General features: G+C 43.1%; 1 protein-coding gene across 3 annotated transcripts in view; it reads right to left on the minus strand.

The window, feature by feature from the left end:
• The window catches only part of ror1 (receptor tyrosine kinase-like orphan receptor 1), a 233,570-nt gene that overhangs the window by 45,845 nt on the left and 171,155 nt on the right, over nucleotides 1-16,570 (minus strand). For all 3 annotated transcript variants that reach the window (XM_078407514.1, XM_078407513.1, XM_078407515.1), the window contains exons 3-4: nucleotides 14,516-14,803; nucleotides 10,720-10,756 (exon numbers count right to left, since the gene is read on the minus strand). In XM_078407514.1, coding sequence (XP_078263640.1) covers nucleotides 10,720-10,756; nucleotides 14,516-14,803 — 325 coding nt within the window. The remainder of the gene's footprint in view (nucleotides 1-10,719; nucleotides 10,757-14,515; nucleotides 14,804-16,570) is intronic.

Raw genomic sequence — 16,570 nt, forward strand, 5'->3', positions numbered from 1 at the left:
CAACTTGGCTAGAAATGGCGCTCGTGTTTGCGTGCTGGTCCTCAGTGCCTCCATCAACTTTGCGGTATCCAGTACTCTCAGCAGCTTCTTGATTTCATGTCAATGAATCAAATAAGCTGGTGACAGGCTTCTGTCATGATGGATATCAGAAGAAAGCCATGACAGAGCTCAGCACTTTTAGCTGCAAATGTTTCAACCTTTGAACACACACATGCTGGGCCCGACCAATGTTACAATGCCTCAACTCCAGAAACAGAGCTTGAGAATCTATAGCGTGTAAGGATGCTTTTAGCTTGTGTCGTTGATTAGTGATATTGATATCTTGTTGTAGATGGTTACAAAATAGCTCTTGTTGTTGTTTTAGCTAATAGAAAATGAATGCCTGTTTTTAAGTAGTAAAGCAGTGAAATGGGTACTGGGTTGTTGAAGGAACCCATGAACGATTATATCAATGGAATGTGTTTACTGGTTCAAGAGAACTTTACTGATAGAGCTGCTTTGCTGATAAAGGATAGCTTCTTTTTCGGAATAACATCTCCTTATATGCACATGTGTTGAAGTAGAGAAGTTAAGTTTTGATCTTCCCTCGGTGATGTGTTTCCCTGAAATCATGTGACCTGTATTAATGAGTTAAGTTTTGTTTTCTCTGTAACCATGTGAATTATATTAAGATTGTAATTGGTTATTGATTATGTATGCAACACCCCTTTTTCCTTTCTGTATAAAAAGCAATTAATCTTGGAAAAGGTGTTCTTCCCTTCTCCTGCGAAGAGTCCTTTAGACACTCGTTGGGTCTGAAGGAATTTTGGAGGGAAAACCCCACTGTGGAATAAAATCTGTTGTACTCATCCAGTATTCAGCTTAATCATTATAACCCAGACTGAAGGTAAAGAACACGGATTATCAAGCTTACCTCCACCAACTGGGTGAAACTTGATTTACAACTACACCATTTTTTTACATTGTACGGAAAGAAGAGAAGGAAAGAAGTATGGTGGATACCATATAAAGAGAACAAAGGCAAGAACGAAAGCAAAGCAAAAGCAAATTCAAAAGATGTTGTTACGATTTTTGAAGCAAGGAGGTAGATAACAATGGAGAAGGTATGAACATTAGTGCCAGAAATCTAGAATATATCAGCTGACAAACAACCATTTCTTGTGCAGTGAAGGGTGCACAGAGTAAGTTAACATCTAATGTTAGACAAAAAGAGATATATGCCAGAAATACACTAGCATAAGGCGTTTGAATTTTGAAACCGATATGCTCTGACACATGGAACTACTGGAGATTGGAAGGAACAGAAATGATGGAAATGAGGGGTGGTGCAAATGGGGACATGAACATAAAAACGTAAAGTCTTTACACAGTGGAGGTGGAGAGTTTGGCTCCAGTTTGATTGTGGTGACACATGTAAATACTGTGGCTTTTGCAACAGAAGTAAAGCTCTGGTGGCAGATACTGGGAATATTGACAAGCAGTTTCTGCTAACAGAATGGGAGGAGGTGCAGAATGTTGAAAGGCCCCGTGCCATTCCTGGCTCAGCTGGATTAACTAAGAACGAAGCACGATGCTGGAAATGAAGCCAAAGATTCAGAGGTGCTGACAACAGCTCAAGAAGATGAAATATTCTGGCATTCACCTGGAGGCCTCATCCATCTCGATAACAGACAGGCATTTTGAGGGCGTGGCAACAGACTTATGGACAATGGAGGAGGCAACAAGCTGATGGGTGTTGCTACAATATTTGTAGATACTAACCAATTATGGGCATACTCCGCATTTTGTTGGGTTCCAACTTGCTCACTGATGCTTCCACCCAACATCGTGGAATGGGTTGGAGGGGTGGATGTAGGGGAGGAGAGGAAGGTGGAATTCCTGTCAGTGTGCCAGCAATATTTCAGATTTCAGATCTGATTTTTTTCAGATTTCATCACAATATGAAAGGAAACTGTTCGGCTGGCTTCAGTGAAATCCCAGTCCTTCAACTATTTCATGCAACCGATTCTCTGTTGCACACCCATTGACACCACTCTGATTCTCCCAGCAGTCACCTACACCAGGGGAAATTTACAGTAGCTATTTAACCCTACAATCAGCATCTCTTTGGGATGTGGGAAGAAACTGGAGCATCTCAGAGAAGCCCTCATTGTCACAGGAATACATGCAAACAATGTACAGGCAGCACCAGAGGTCAGACTCCAGGGCAGTGGACTTGTCAGAAAGCTGCAGTAACTGCTGTGCCAATGTGTTAAATGGAAGAAGATTTCTCAAGAGTCCACATTCCAAGCACAAGCACCAAGATCGCTGAAATAGAGTTGCTGCCTTACACCGCCAGAGACCCGGGTTTCATCCTGACTATGGGTGCTGTCTTTACAGAGTTTGTACGTTGTGACGTTTTGGGTGAGACCCTTCTTCAGGAGATGCTTCGGGTCGAGATCCTTCTTTGAAGAAGGGTCTCGACCCGAAACGTCACCCATTCCTTCTCTCTAGAGATGCTGCCTGTCCCGCTGAGTTACTCCAGCATTTTGTGTCTATCGTTAGTTTGAAGGTATTGCCTTAATTGTCCTAAGACGTGGATTAACTGTTGAAAAGCAAAGAGAGAAGCTGCAATGGTGTTTGACTGTCAGATCCGCATCCCGTGCTGCATTTGTGTTCATACAATGTTACCACACCCAGTCTGTCCCACTGGGTAGCTCTCAGTGAAAGCCAGATGGTCCTGGATCCAATTTGATACAGCACCCATCACCTTTGATCCCTGAAGGTCAAGTCAAGTCAAGTCAATTTTATTTGTATAGCACATTTAAAAACAACCCACGTTGACCAAAGTGCTGCACATCTGATTAGGAAAAAAAAAGAAACATACAGTGGGGGAATGGACAAGCTGAGACCCCCCCCCCACTCCTATCAAACTCAAAAAGCATCCGGCAAAAATGAAGCAGGCTCAAAATGGTAAGTAGGCCTCAAAAGCAGATCCTGAACATAATGCAATCAGCTTTGTCAGTGGTACAAGAAGATTTAGAATTGAGAAATGAGCAGAGGCAGATAAGTTCAGTGTCAATTCAAGTAAAGAAAGAAACAAAGAGAATGCAAGAATGGATTAAGACTGAGAAAAGAACAAAAGAAAAATCATAAATATTAAATTTTAAATTAGTTTAATATTCACAACAGCTTACACTTTGAAGGAACAACACAAATTTATTTGTTCCCTTTCCCACAAGAATGCTGATTGGCAATCATTACCAATGATCAGTTCATTAAAAGGATACCTATAATAATAATCACCAGACTTAATTTTCCATAGCAAGTTAAATGGCCAAGTAATGTATTAGCGCAGCAGACTAATGAAACTCATAGGGGAAGTAATGCGGAGGTGTTATTTTCAAAGCTAATGACGACATGTAACAAACTGCTCAGCAACCACTGGCAATTTGCAATTCAGAGAGGCTCTTCCTCATTGAGTGGCTCATTAATATGGCAGTCATTCATTAGCAGATTCCCCCTGAAACCAGAGCACCCAGAGGAAAACCACATGGTCACAGGGGAACATACAAAATCTACACACACAGCACTTGAGGTCAGGATAAGTTCCAAAGTCATAGAAGCGGAATTAGGCCATTCAGCCCATCGAGTCTATTCCGCCATTCAATCATGGCTTTGCCTCTGAACCCCATTCTCCTGCCTTCTCCCCATTACCCTTGACACCCTGATCAAACCAATGTCACTAAAGATGTGAGGCAGCAGCACTAAATACTGTGCCGCTCTGCTTCTGTATTCAGCAGGACTCCGCATTACTTCCCCAATGAGTTTCATTAGTCTGATGCGCTGATACATTACTCCAGCATTTTGTGTCTTTCTGCGGTGTAAACCAGCATCTGCAGTTCCTTCCTATACTGATTCTTTATTCCCTCCTTTCTCTGCAGCTTTAGTTTTATAAGTTCAACACCGTTTTACAATCTGTCAGTTTGATTCATTCTTTGCTGGAAATGAAATTACTGATCTCATTTCCCTCAGTTTTCACCTTCCAATCGCAGTCTCCAGAAGAGTTGCCAAAATATGGATGAGGAGCCACAGCCAACTCTGTTGTGGTTGAAATGTGGCTGTGGGAGTTTCAAGGCAAACACACCCTTTAGCATCAGGCACATATCAGAGGGGCTGTGTCATCCAGCATGCATTGCCCTCTAACCTCAGCAGAACGGCCACAAAACATGCACTATGTTGCCGAGCATCAAGAGACCATGATGTCAGACGGCTGCAGTCAGACTATATTCAGCTGTTGCAGTGAATGCACGTGTGTGCTTCTGGTCTCCCTACAGAATACTTCTGCAGAATATAGAGCCTGTGTACTGGAGTCTGTGCTCACAACTCATAAAATGTAAGTATTTTAATAGTCCTACATTAATTTCACAGCGACAAAGGTATTGACGTTATAAAACTCCAAGTATGGAGAAGAAAACAGAGGGTTTTAAGGCAGAAAGATGTGCAGATTTTGCATTTGTTGTTAAATATGACAAATGGTTGTGCCTTAACCGCAAGGAACTATTCACCACTACAGTAGAGACGCAAATGACTGTAGATAGTGGATTCTGAAGCAAAATAAAACAAACTGCTCAGGAACTCAGTGGGTCAGGCATCATGTGTGGAGGGAAATGGGTAGTTAATGTTTTGGGTTGACAATCTTCCTCTGGACTGGGAGAATGGAGGTGAGGCCAGACCAGGCAGGCAATAGGTGGATCCAGGTGATTATGACTGGATTGGAATCAGCTGAGGGAAAGATGCGTGAAGGTTGCGTGGAAAGCCGGTTCCTGAAGAAGGTAGACATCTCCGGTGCCTGGAATGGAAGGCCTTATCTCACACACAGATGTGGCAGAGGCAGAGAAACTGTCCTTACAAGAGACAGGATGGATGAGGCGTGGTCTAGGTAGCTGTGCGAGTTAGTAGGCTTGTCATAAATGTCAGTGGATAATTTGTTTCCTGAGATGGTGACAGGGAGATCAAGGGGAGAGAGGTGTCAGAAATGGTCCATGAATATGAGGGCGAAATGAAAGTTAATGGCAGCATTGATGAAATTGACACACTCTGCATGGGTGCAGGATGCAGGATGCAGCACCAATGCAGTTGTCGATGCAGTGGAGAAAGGGATGGGTGTGGTACTAGAATAGGTTTGGAATAAACAATGCTTCATGTAGCCAATGAAGGGGCAAGTGGAGCTGGGGCCCATGCCCGATGGCTCTGTGTTTAATTTGTAGAAAGTGAGAGAGGTCAATAAAGAAGCTGCTAAGGGTAAGCACCAGTTCTGCAAAGTGGAAGAGAATGTTAGCAGAGGTGAACTGGTTGGATCTATGGGCGAGAAGAAATGGAGAACCCTAGGCCTTCTTGTTGGCGAATGGAAGCGTGTAAGTACAAGGCAACCCTTGTGAAGATGAGGACATTGGGGGCTGAGGAATTGGAAGTTGCTGAAATTGTGAAGAGCATGCAAGATGTACCCAGATGTAGTTGAAAAGAGATTGGACAACGAGGTCAAGACAGAGTCGAGGTATAAGGAGATGAGTTCTGTGGGGCAAGAGCTGGCAGAATTAATTGGTTTACAAGGACAGTCCCGTTTTGGAATCTTAGGGAGGAGATAGAAATGAGCAGTGCCTAGTTAGTGAGCTATAAGGTGAGAGGTTGTGGAGGGGAGATCTGAAGTGATGAGATCTGCGATGGTACAGGAGATGGTGACCTGGTCTTTATTGGAGTGGTCATCGCTAAAAAGTAAGCATCTTTAAAAAAGACACATTGTGCTGGAGAAACTCAGCAGGTCAGGTGGCATCACTGGAGAATATGGAGAGTGACATTTCAGGTCGGATCCATCTTCAGACTGTTGGGTCCCGATCTGAAACATTGCCTATCCATTTTCTCCAGAGATGCTGCCTGTCCTGCTGAGTTACCACAGCCTTTTGTGATCTTTTTTTTGCAAATCAGCTTCTGCAGTTCCTTTTGTCGACAAGTATCTTAAAAGGTCATCGGGAAATTAAGCATAGCAAGCATACATCTAAATATCCTGTATCAGCATTAAGAATAAACAAGATAATCACAAGACAATGAAGAGCAATGGATCCTAATTTCTGTATGCAGTAAGGACGTTGACAGAAGAACAAAAACTAATTTGGTTATTTCATGGAATATCACTCAAGCTAAACACCCACATTTTGATGGAGAATTTCTTGAGAAGAATATTGCAGAAGTAGCTGCAATTTTAGTTCAAAATAAGACTTAAGCAATAAATCGACCAATTTCCAGTGACCAGAAGACTTACCACCAGGACTGAGATACACAAACCTCAGCTCTGACTGTAAAGAGCCCTGTTGTGGGACATACACATCTTTTTATGGATGTGATAAAATGGATTGTAAGCAATGAAAATGATTTCTAAAAAATGGAGATTGTCTCAGACATATAAGGGCTCTGAATGCCACCCCTGGTATACAGATTTTAAAACCCTTCAGATACAAAAGGAGCTGGTCATTGACTTCAGGAAGAGGGTTGGAATACCCACCCAAGTCTTTATATACAGTGCTGAAGTGAAGGTTGTTGAGAACTTCAAGTTCCTAGGTGTAAAAATGATTTGCCCTGGTCCAACCACATTAATGCCACAGCCAAGAAATCATACCAACACTTCTACTTCCTCAAAAGGCGAATAAAATTCAACATTTCTCCAACGACTCTTACCAATATCTACAGATGAATCAGAGAAAGCACCTATTGAGATACATGAGATACTGCTTGATATGCATTTCCCAAAACCGCATGAAATTGCAGAGAGTTTGGAACGCAGCTCAGTCCATCACACACACCAGCCTCCCCTCCAGTGACTCCATCTGTACTTTATGCTGCTTCGGGAAATCAACCGACATGATCAAGGACCACTCACACCTCGGCCATTCCCTCTACATGCCCCCCACCCCGTCATGTTGAGCAGAAAATGGAAACATTTGAAAGCACTGTTATCAAGTTCTTGAATGGATCTCTCACATACTAGGGTTTGAATATCCCGATCTTCCAAACTACTTCATTGTGGTCCTTGCACTTTTTTTATCTGCACTCTTTCTGTAACTGTAATATGTTGTATTTTATGTTTTGTGACTGAGATGCGCTCATATATAGTATGATTTGCCTGGATAACAAGCAAAACAAAGTCGTTCACTTTATCTCAGTACGTGGCAATAATAAACCATTATCGATACCACAAAGGATGGTATGGCCTCTGAGAGGGTACAGCACGTATTTACTTGATTGCTACAGCAGGAAGATGGGACCACGGGTAACTGGCGTGAGTAGAGAATCATGAGGGGATTTGATAAGAAAGAAACTATTTCCAGTGCAGAAGACTTGCTGGTAAGAGATTACATTTTATGTGTGAATGACAAAGGTATCAAAGATGAAAAGAGATGTTGTTTTACTTCATGGATTGCTCATGTGTTTTCCATTTAGTTTTATTTCAAGTCTATTACTTGATAGGGTGATGGAAGCATTTTTAATCATAATGTAAGGTTAACAATAATTACTTTCTACAACACAGGAGGCCATTCAGCCCATCAGGCCATGCTGGCTCCCAACAAAGTGATCCCATCAGTCCTGTGCCTCACCTCTTTCCAGTTATGGTCAGTTACTTCACTAAATGGTAATTTATAGTATCTGAGTAACCTACCAACATATCTTTAGAACCTGGATAGAAAACAGAGCATCTGGTGGAAAGCCACACAGACATGGGGAGGTACAGCAAACTCCACACAGAGAGCACCTCCAAATTCCTGGAGCAATGAGGCAGCAATACCACCTGTAGTACCACCGGGCACCACAGTGCCAAAGCTCCATCATCAAAGCTTGCCTTTGAGAAAGGAGGAAATATTGAGGAATCGGAGAAAATAAATTACCAGCTTATTCTCACATGTACAAGCATGAGAAACAAATGCACATGATTGCAGTAAGCTCTATAGTTTAAATTCAATTTGTTAGTCACATGCATCAACCACAGGAAAAACACTTTTAAAGACTCGTGACAAAGCAATATCCAAATTATAGACAATAGACAATAGGTGCAGGAGTAGGCCATTCAGCCCTTCGAGCCAGCACCGCCATTCAATGCGATCATGGCTGATCACTCTCAATCAGTACCCCATTCCTGCCTTCTCCCCATACCCCCTCACTCCGCTATCCTTAAGAGCTCTATCCAGCTCTCTCTTGAAAGCATCCAACGAACTGGCCTCCACTGCCTTCTGAGGCAGAGAATTCCACACCTTCACCACTCTCTGACTGAAAAAGTTCTTCCTCATCTCCGTTCTAAATGGCCTACCCCTTATTCTTAAACTGTGGCCCCTTGTTCTGGACACCCCCAACATTGGGAACATGTTTCCTGCCTCTAATGTGTCCAATCCCCTAATTATCTTATATGTTTCAATAAGAATTTCAATTCAATAACAAATTCAATAATTTGTGGGCGGCACGGTAGCGCAGCGGTAGAGTTGCTGCTTTACAGCGAATGCAGCGCCGGAGACTCAGGTTCGATCCTGACTACGGGTGCTGCACTGTAAGGAGTTTGTACGTTCTCCCCGTGACCTGCGTGGGTTTTCTCCGAGATCTTCGGTTTCCTCCCACACTCCAAAGACGTACAGATATGTAGGTTAATTGGCTGGGTAAATGTAAAAATTGTCCCTAGTGGGTGTAGGATAGTGTTAATGTACGGGGATCGCTGGGCGGCACGGACTTGGTGGGCCGAAAAGGCCTGTTTCCGGCTGTATATATATGATATGATATGATGATATGAAGATCCCCCCTCATCCTTCTAAATTCCAGTGTATACAAGCCCAATCGCTCCAGCCTTTCAACATACGACAGTCCCGCCATTCCGGGAATTAACCTAGTGAACCTACGCTGCACGCCCTCAATAGCAAGAATATCCTTCCTCAAATTTGGAGACCAAAACTGCACACAGTACTCCAGGTGCGGTCTCACCAGTGCCCGGTACAACTGTAGAAGGACCTCTTTGCTCCTATACTCAACTCCTCTTGTTATGAAGCCCAACATTCCATTGGCTTTCTTCACTGCCTGCTGTACCTGCATGCTTCCTTTCAGTGACTGATGCACTAGGACACCCAGATCTCGTTGAACATCCCCTCTTCCTAACTTGACACCATTCAGATAATAATCTGCCTTTCTATTCTTACTTCCAAAGTGAATAACCTCACACTTATCTACATTAAACTGCATCTGCCATGTATCCGCCCACTCACACAACCTGTCCAAGTCACCCTGCAGCCTTATTGCATCTTCCTCACAATTCACACTACCCCCAGCTTAGTATCATCTGCAAATTTGCTAATGGTACTTTTAATCCCTTCATCTAAGTCATTAATGTATATCGTAAATAGCTGGGGTCCCAGCACCGAACCTTGCGGTACCCCACTGGTCACTGCCTGCCATTCCGAAAGGGACCCATTTATCCCCACTCTTTGCTTTCTGTCTGTCAACCAATTTTCTATCCATGTCAGTACCCTACCCCCAATACCATGTGCTCTAATTTTGCCCACTAATCTCCTATGTGGGACCTTGTCGAAGGCTTTCTGAAAGTCGAGGTACACCACATCCACTGACTCTCCCCTGTCAATTTTCCTAGTTACATCCTCAAAAAATTCCAGTAGATTTGTCAAGAATGATTTCCCCTTCGTAAATCCATGCTGACTCGGAATGATCCTGTTACTGCTATCCAAATGCTCAGCAATTTCGTCTTTTATAATTGACTCCAGCATCTTCCCCACCACTGATGTCAGACTAACTGGTCTATAATTACCCGTTTTCTCTCTCCCTCCTTTCTTAAAAAGTGGGATAACATTTGCTATCCTCCAATCCACAGGAACTGATCCTGAATCTATAGAACATTGAAAAATGATCTCCAATGCTTCCACTATTTCTAGAGCCACCTCCTTAAGTACCCTGGGATGCAGACCATCAGGCCCTGGGGATTTATCAGCCTTCAGTCCCATCAGTCTACCCAAAACCATTTCCTGCCTAATGTGGATTGTTGTAAATGCAATACAAAGGATTGTTTATTACCAGTAAAAAAGGTAACTAATTGAAAATAAACGCATGCCCTTTTCCAAGATCCCTCAGAATCCAATTATATTGAGATAAAACTGAATGCCCTTGAAGTAAAACTTCCCAATGAAGGTTTGCTTTGGAACTAGATAACAGTAGAGAGGGTAAATTCTCCCATTTTAGGTAACCTCTAACAACCCCCTCACCCCCCCTTTCTCCTCCACCCCCCCCCCCCTTTCTCTCTCTCTCCCCCCCCCCCCCCCCCCACTGTTGCCCACCTCGACTCGCATCTATTTCTCCCCTCCCCCTCCAACTACATTCCTTCCACTGGCTTCACAATTCACAACTCTTCAATCCTTTTGTCTCACACATTTTCTTTTAATCTCTGGCCATTGTCCCACCATCTGCCTATCAAAAAACCCTTCTCGCTTGTGTCCACCTATTATCTGCTGTGCTTGGTCGTGCCCCTCCTGTCTTCTAGCTTTCTTCCCACCTCACCTCCCTTAAAATCAGTCTGAAGAAGGGTTCCGACCCAAAATACGAAATGCCACCTATCCATGTACTCCAGCGATACCGCCAAACCCGCTGAGTTATTCCAGCACGTTGTGCATTCTTTTAGGTAACAGTAGACATGAGGATACTCACTGTGTTGCCTTGCCTGAATTTGGAGTTGGTGGAGGCCCTAAAAGGAAGGAAATACAAAGAGTTAATATTCCTGAGTGCAGTCATTTCTTCCCGCACTGGTGTTATTTATCTTCAGACATCTGTTGCTTCACACTTTGATTCATGTCAAAGCATTGAAAATCAGAGCTCGGTATAAAGGATGAAGTTTATCGCTGACAGATGTTTTATGGAAAAACAGTTCCTTAGCTATTGGACTGACAGCTAAATGTATCACCCGGTGTGGAACTGAGTTAATACATCCAAATTCAGTAGGAGGATGTAAAGGGTTCAGACCACCGGGCTGGGAAGAACAGGGGCAGAAGAGGGGCAAAAATCAAGTTGACTGCAGATCACCGCAGAATGATAACTGGTTGAAAACGCACAGGTATACATAGGAGGCCCTGCTCTTGTAAGTTGAACAGTCTGTTGATACATGTTGGGTGGCCTACCATACAAAGAGTGCTGAGATTACAGAAGTCAGAAAGTACCCTAGTGGGTCTGAGGAAGGATGTTTGAGATAGTGATGTGGGAGGGAAATAATCGTACATGCAAAAGGAATTTATTCAGATGTCAAGCTCCTAAGGTTTCACCCACTTGGGGTGTTGGCTGTCTCCCTATAGGTCTGGCCTTCTGTAATTTTGAACAAGGCTCACAATCATGCTTCATAGCAGAATTTAAATTAAATATCGAATGTCGGATAGGAGTTTATGTTGACCAGGGAGGATCACGGATATCTGACATTGGGACCTGTATGTCTTATTCCATTTAGAGGTTGATTTGGGAACTTATGCTGATATACCAGTAGAGATTGGAAAACTAATATTAGTTCTTCTGCTGGTGTTCAGGTGGTGATAGAGCTATCATGAGGCCATTCAGCCTGTCACATATGTAACATCTCCAGACTGAGTAGTCCCAGCATTTCCCTCTTTGCCTTGATTATTATTTTCCTTCAAATATCTACCTAGTTCTCTTCTGAAAACCCTAAAAATAAGTGAACTCAAGATTAAACCCTATCTCTTTCATTTGCCCATTAATTTAACTTTGTATCCCCGGGTCTTGGAGCCATTTTCAATGAGAATACCTCTCTAAAATTACTTTACCTGAACTCATCATGGTCTCTTCTCAACCTTCTTTGCTCCAACGAGAACAAGCCCAATTTTTTTAGTCTAAATTTAAAGCTGAAATCCCCTATTGCTGGAGCCATTCAAGTAATGGGAGGATCTCTGATGCCCTCATATCCACCCTCAAATGAGATGATTAGAATTGGAAACAATACCCATTACTTAACCTACCTACTTGCAATGGCGTGGAAGGAGGCCAATGCCAAGCAGAGCAGGCCCATACAATGTCTCATTACCCTGAGACATAATATCTATCTTGCACATACCCAGCCCTCATTGCAACTCCCCTCTGATTCTGTTTTCCATTAACAAGCTGAGAGAACATTTACAATGGTCAATTCACCTACTAGCTTGCCTTCGGAATGTGTATGGAAACTGGAACATCCAAACAAAATCCACATAGGGTCAAGGAGAATTGCCACCCGATAATACCCAATTTCAGGAGAAAAGCAGGTTCTCGAGTAAACAGTGATGCCTCCTCCAGTGATGGAGGCATCACTGTATCCCTATTTTACTTGTAGGCAAATCAGTTTCTTTGCAGTAATTCAAAATGACTTTGTTGCTTTTGTTCTCTGTGCCTTTATTTATGAAGCAATTCGTGTTCAGTGGGAGGGAGGAAAACGGTGGTGGAATTTAAAAAGGATTTAGTTGCAGTTGGCTGGAATAATTTCCATTTCAGAATTGAATGACAATAGATAGCTTGTAATTTTACCCAACAGCCGTCTGTACCAACTTAACACAATAATTGGTGGGGAGGGAGGGAAGTTGCGGTGAGGGCTACATGACCTAAAAAGGAGAGTCCCAGCTCCATTCTCTGATCATAATGTCTAAATTTGACCGGGATTTGCTTAGGATTTCCATTCCCTCACTATGGAATAGTGTCAATCTTTCTCCCATCACCCACCCTCAAGGCTACGTGCGAATGGAAATTGTTGCAATGGATGAGTTGCAGATGTGTTCCAGGATTTTACTACAGCACAATAATATCTACCCTTCTCCACATCAAAGTCAAAGTCAAGGAGAGGACACATCGCACATTCCACTTCCTACATTGGGTTCTTTCGAGTATGCATTTAAAAATAAATCAATTACTTCTCTTTTAAGTGCTGACTTTGGCTGGAATATTATGACTGTGTGGTACCAGAACCAAGTGTCCATTCTCCACATTTAAGACAGTACAGCATGTTCAACTCTTGAATATGCCAGTCAGGCCCAAATCTGACCTCAACCACCACAGCAGCAATCATGATGTAACGGTCAGGAATGACAATTTTGACAGTATTCTTCACTTTATTAATCTAGTAACAATGAGTTCACCATCAGCTTGTCAGATCAGCTAATGCAACACAAAGCAAAGATTAAAAAATTGGGACCAGTCTGGGATCAATGGCTCGCAGTCACCGGATGGACTCATTGAATGACTGAGCCCATAGGGAGAAAGTGCTTTAAACAGTAAACAGAGGAAAATATTCTGCTGTAGTACTAAGGGGGAATTGCAACCACAGTTCTAGTCTTGTTCGCAAGGTTACTAATCGTATGGCAATACACTAAAGGAACAATCAGCATCTGCAGTTCCTTGTGAGAAAGGTCCCTACCCAAAACATCACCTATCATGTTCTCCAGAGATGCTGCCTAACCCGCCGAATTACTTCAGCACTTTGTATCTTTTTTTGTGCACCAGTATCTGCAGTTCTTTGTTTCTACCGGTGGTGGGACATGGAGGATTAGGGGACCACTGATTTTCTGAACCCTTGGTTGGTGAAATGAGGGGCTCCACATGTCGGAGCGAGGAGTTTTCACAAGTGAATAATGAAGGGGCTGCCGTAGATCATTCATGAGGGCACCAGACACACTGAGGACATGACCACAGTACTGTAAAATTTGAAGCGCTCACTCACATGGTCTCAAATTAATCGTTCAGAAGTTCCACACAAATGCATGCGCCCAGCATTTGCTGCAGTCACATCTTAGATCTTACATGTGGTCATGTGACCGACGTGCATGATATAATGCAACTGTAAAAATTATGGATGTGCAGGAATCACTATCTTTCAAAATGGTCCCCAATGTGTCAAATACTCCACAACTGACCTATCACATTGAATTACACAAGGCTGCATGGACCCTGTTGCGATTGGACCAGCCATGAATGGCGTTGGGCACCAATCTAACATTAGTTTTGGAATCCAAACTCCTTGTTTCATAGAAGGGTCTTGACCAGGAACGTCACCCATTCCTTCTCTCCAGAGACGCTGCCTGTCCCAATGAGTTACTCCAGCATTGTGTGTGTCTATCCTTGTTTCATATCCTGATAGATACACAAACACTTTTGCCCAGAGTAGGGGAATCAAGGACCAGAGGACATTTATTCAAAGTGAAGGGAAAAAGATTTAATAGTAATCAGAGAGGTGGTGGGTGTATGGAACAAGCTGCCAGATGAGGTAGTAACAGCAGGGACTATCCCAATGTTTAAGAAACAGTTAGACAACTGCATGGATAGGACAGGTTTGGAGGGATATGGACCAAGCACGGCCAGGTGGGACTAGTGCAGCTGGGACATGTTGGCTGGCATGGGCAAGTTGGGCCGAAAGGCCTGTTTCCACACTGTATCACTCTATGACTTTATAACCCAAGTAATGTTTTAATAGCGCTCTTACCGAATTTGACATAAAGCACACCCGTGGTTGACACGGACTTTTGCCCGTTTGTGGCCACGCACTGGAAATATCCCGTGTCGGTGGTGTCGAGGTTTCGTATTCGGAGCCGGGAGCCATAGTTCGTCAGCCGGTAGGATATCCTCCGCGGTTCCTGGACAACAGGAGCGTCGTTCTTCAACCATCGGATGGACGGTGGCGGATTGCCAGACACCCTACAGTACAGCTCTGCTGTCTGACCAAGGGAGGTGGTGATATTATTCATTGGCTCATCAAGGATCAGGTAATAATCTGCAAAAAAAGTTTTTTTTCAAAAAACAATTAATTCAACAAGAAAGAAGTGTAAAATGCAGCCCGCAACAGCAAAGAGAAACACACAGGGATGGGTTAATTTGATAATTCCATCACAGAGCCCTGAGTCGAGCTGTCCTGAGGACAAATATTTTTGTCTAGCTCCACAATCTGTGTTGAATTAGCTGACCTCACCTAAACTAGCCGACAATGTGACAACTTACTTCATTCTGTTGATTAGGGAAAGGAGTCAAAAAGCATCAGTGAAGTCAACTGGCCCCACTCGATTGGGCTCAGTGGCTGCATTTTCACCTCTGACTTGCGAGGTTATGGGTTCAAGCTGCTGCCCCATGGTGAGGTGATGCCTCGGGTGAGGTGGGAAACAGGAGGAAAATGGCGGTGAAACAATAGCGTCTTTTCTAAAAAAGCAAAAATCCTGATGGAAAGGTTCTAACGCAACCTTAAAAACCATGGACAGTGATTCACTGGAATTAGAACATTTCTCTCCTGTCTTAGCTTGCTCTTGTTTACAAATGTTCTCAGACAATTCAGCTTGAGTTGTGTGGTATGTTGTGAAACCAAACTCTCGTAGGCAAACTAGTTTGTTTTTTGTTGCATTTGTCATAAAACACATTCACCTCCTCACACCCATTAAGCCAGTTTTTAAATGCCGTAACTTGTACTTCCCTTGGCAGCATTAACTGCTCATTACTTTGTAAATTCCAAACACTTTGTTACTTTCTTGCAAGATGACACACACCGCTGGTAATTTGACACGATACCTACTGCATTCCAGATTGTGCTGGCATGAGATGGTAATGAATCACCCAGGCTGTCTGAAAGTACAGCACATGCATGGAACTGGCAGGCTTGCGAGAGTAAATTAGTGTTTCAAAACCCCCTCTATATGAGCCCCTGCAACCTCACTCCACACTGTCTGAGTTTAAATAACACTGATTATGTATTACTAAAGCAGTATTCGGCAAGCCATGTAGCCACCCACCAGTTTCTTCAAGAAATCATGTGCTTTAATTATGTCGAAAAACTGCTCCAGGATCAGCTAAGAAATACAGCTGCTTCACGGTCCAATTCATCATTCTTTTCACAGTCTTAGAATGGTACAAATGAGCCACTGAGTGAAACACTGCATCACTAGTCTGTTGCGTTTCAAGAGCTAAAAATGTCCTGATCACCAACTAAGCTCTCTGTGTTGCTGCTGAGCCGAGTACTGGCTTTGGTACCTTGATGACAAATTTCACCGCTGACATCTGAACGATGACAAATGCACACAATATCTGCACTACTACATTTCTGTCTGATATCTTTTATGTCCTTCAGCATAATAGATTGCCCAGAAATTTATCTACTGCTGTCTGTGGCACTTCCCATGCCCTATTCCAAACAATGCCATTAGACCTTTCATATCCAGACGGACGGCAGCTTGGTTAAACGTCCCTTCCAACACATGGTGCCTTCAAAAAATCCTTCCACATCACAATGAAGACTCTGCACGGTTTACATACTCAGGTTTATTAAGTCAGATCTAAACTCACAATCTTCTAATTAAGATGTGGCTGCTAATAATGGGCCTGTTCATTTAGATGTTTCCTTTCTGACTCGTTGTTCTACTACCATTGGTGACAGCCAGAAACCCTTCATCAATAGGAATTCTTCCCTACAGCCATTAGGCTATTAAACACTATAACCAAATAAGCTCTGAACTACATAATTATTGTTATTATTACACTATTATTGATTGTTTTTGTG

Source organism: Rhinoraja longicauda, chromosome 11, assembly GCF_053455715.1.
Source record: "Rhinoraja longicauda isolate Sanriku21f chromosome 11, sRhiLon1.1, whole genome shotgun sequence".
NCBI lineage: Eukaryota > Metazoa > Chordata > Chondrichthyes > Rajiformes > Arhynchobatidae > Rhinoraja > Rhinoraja longicauda.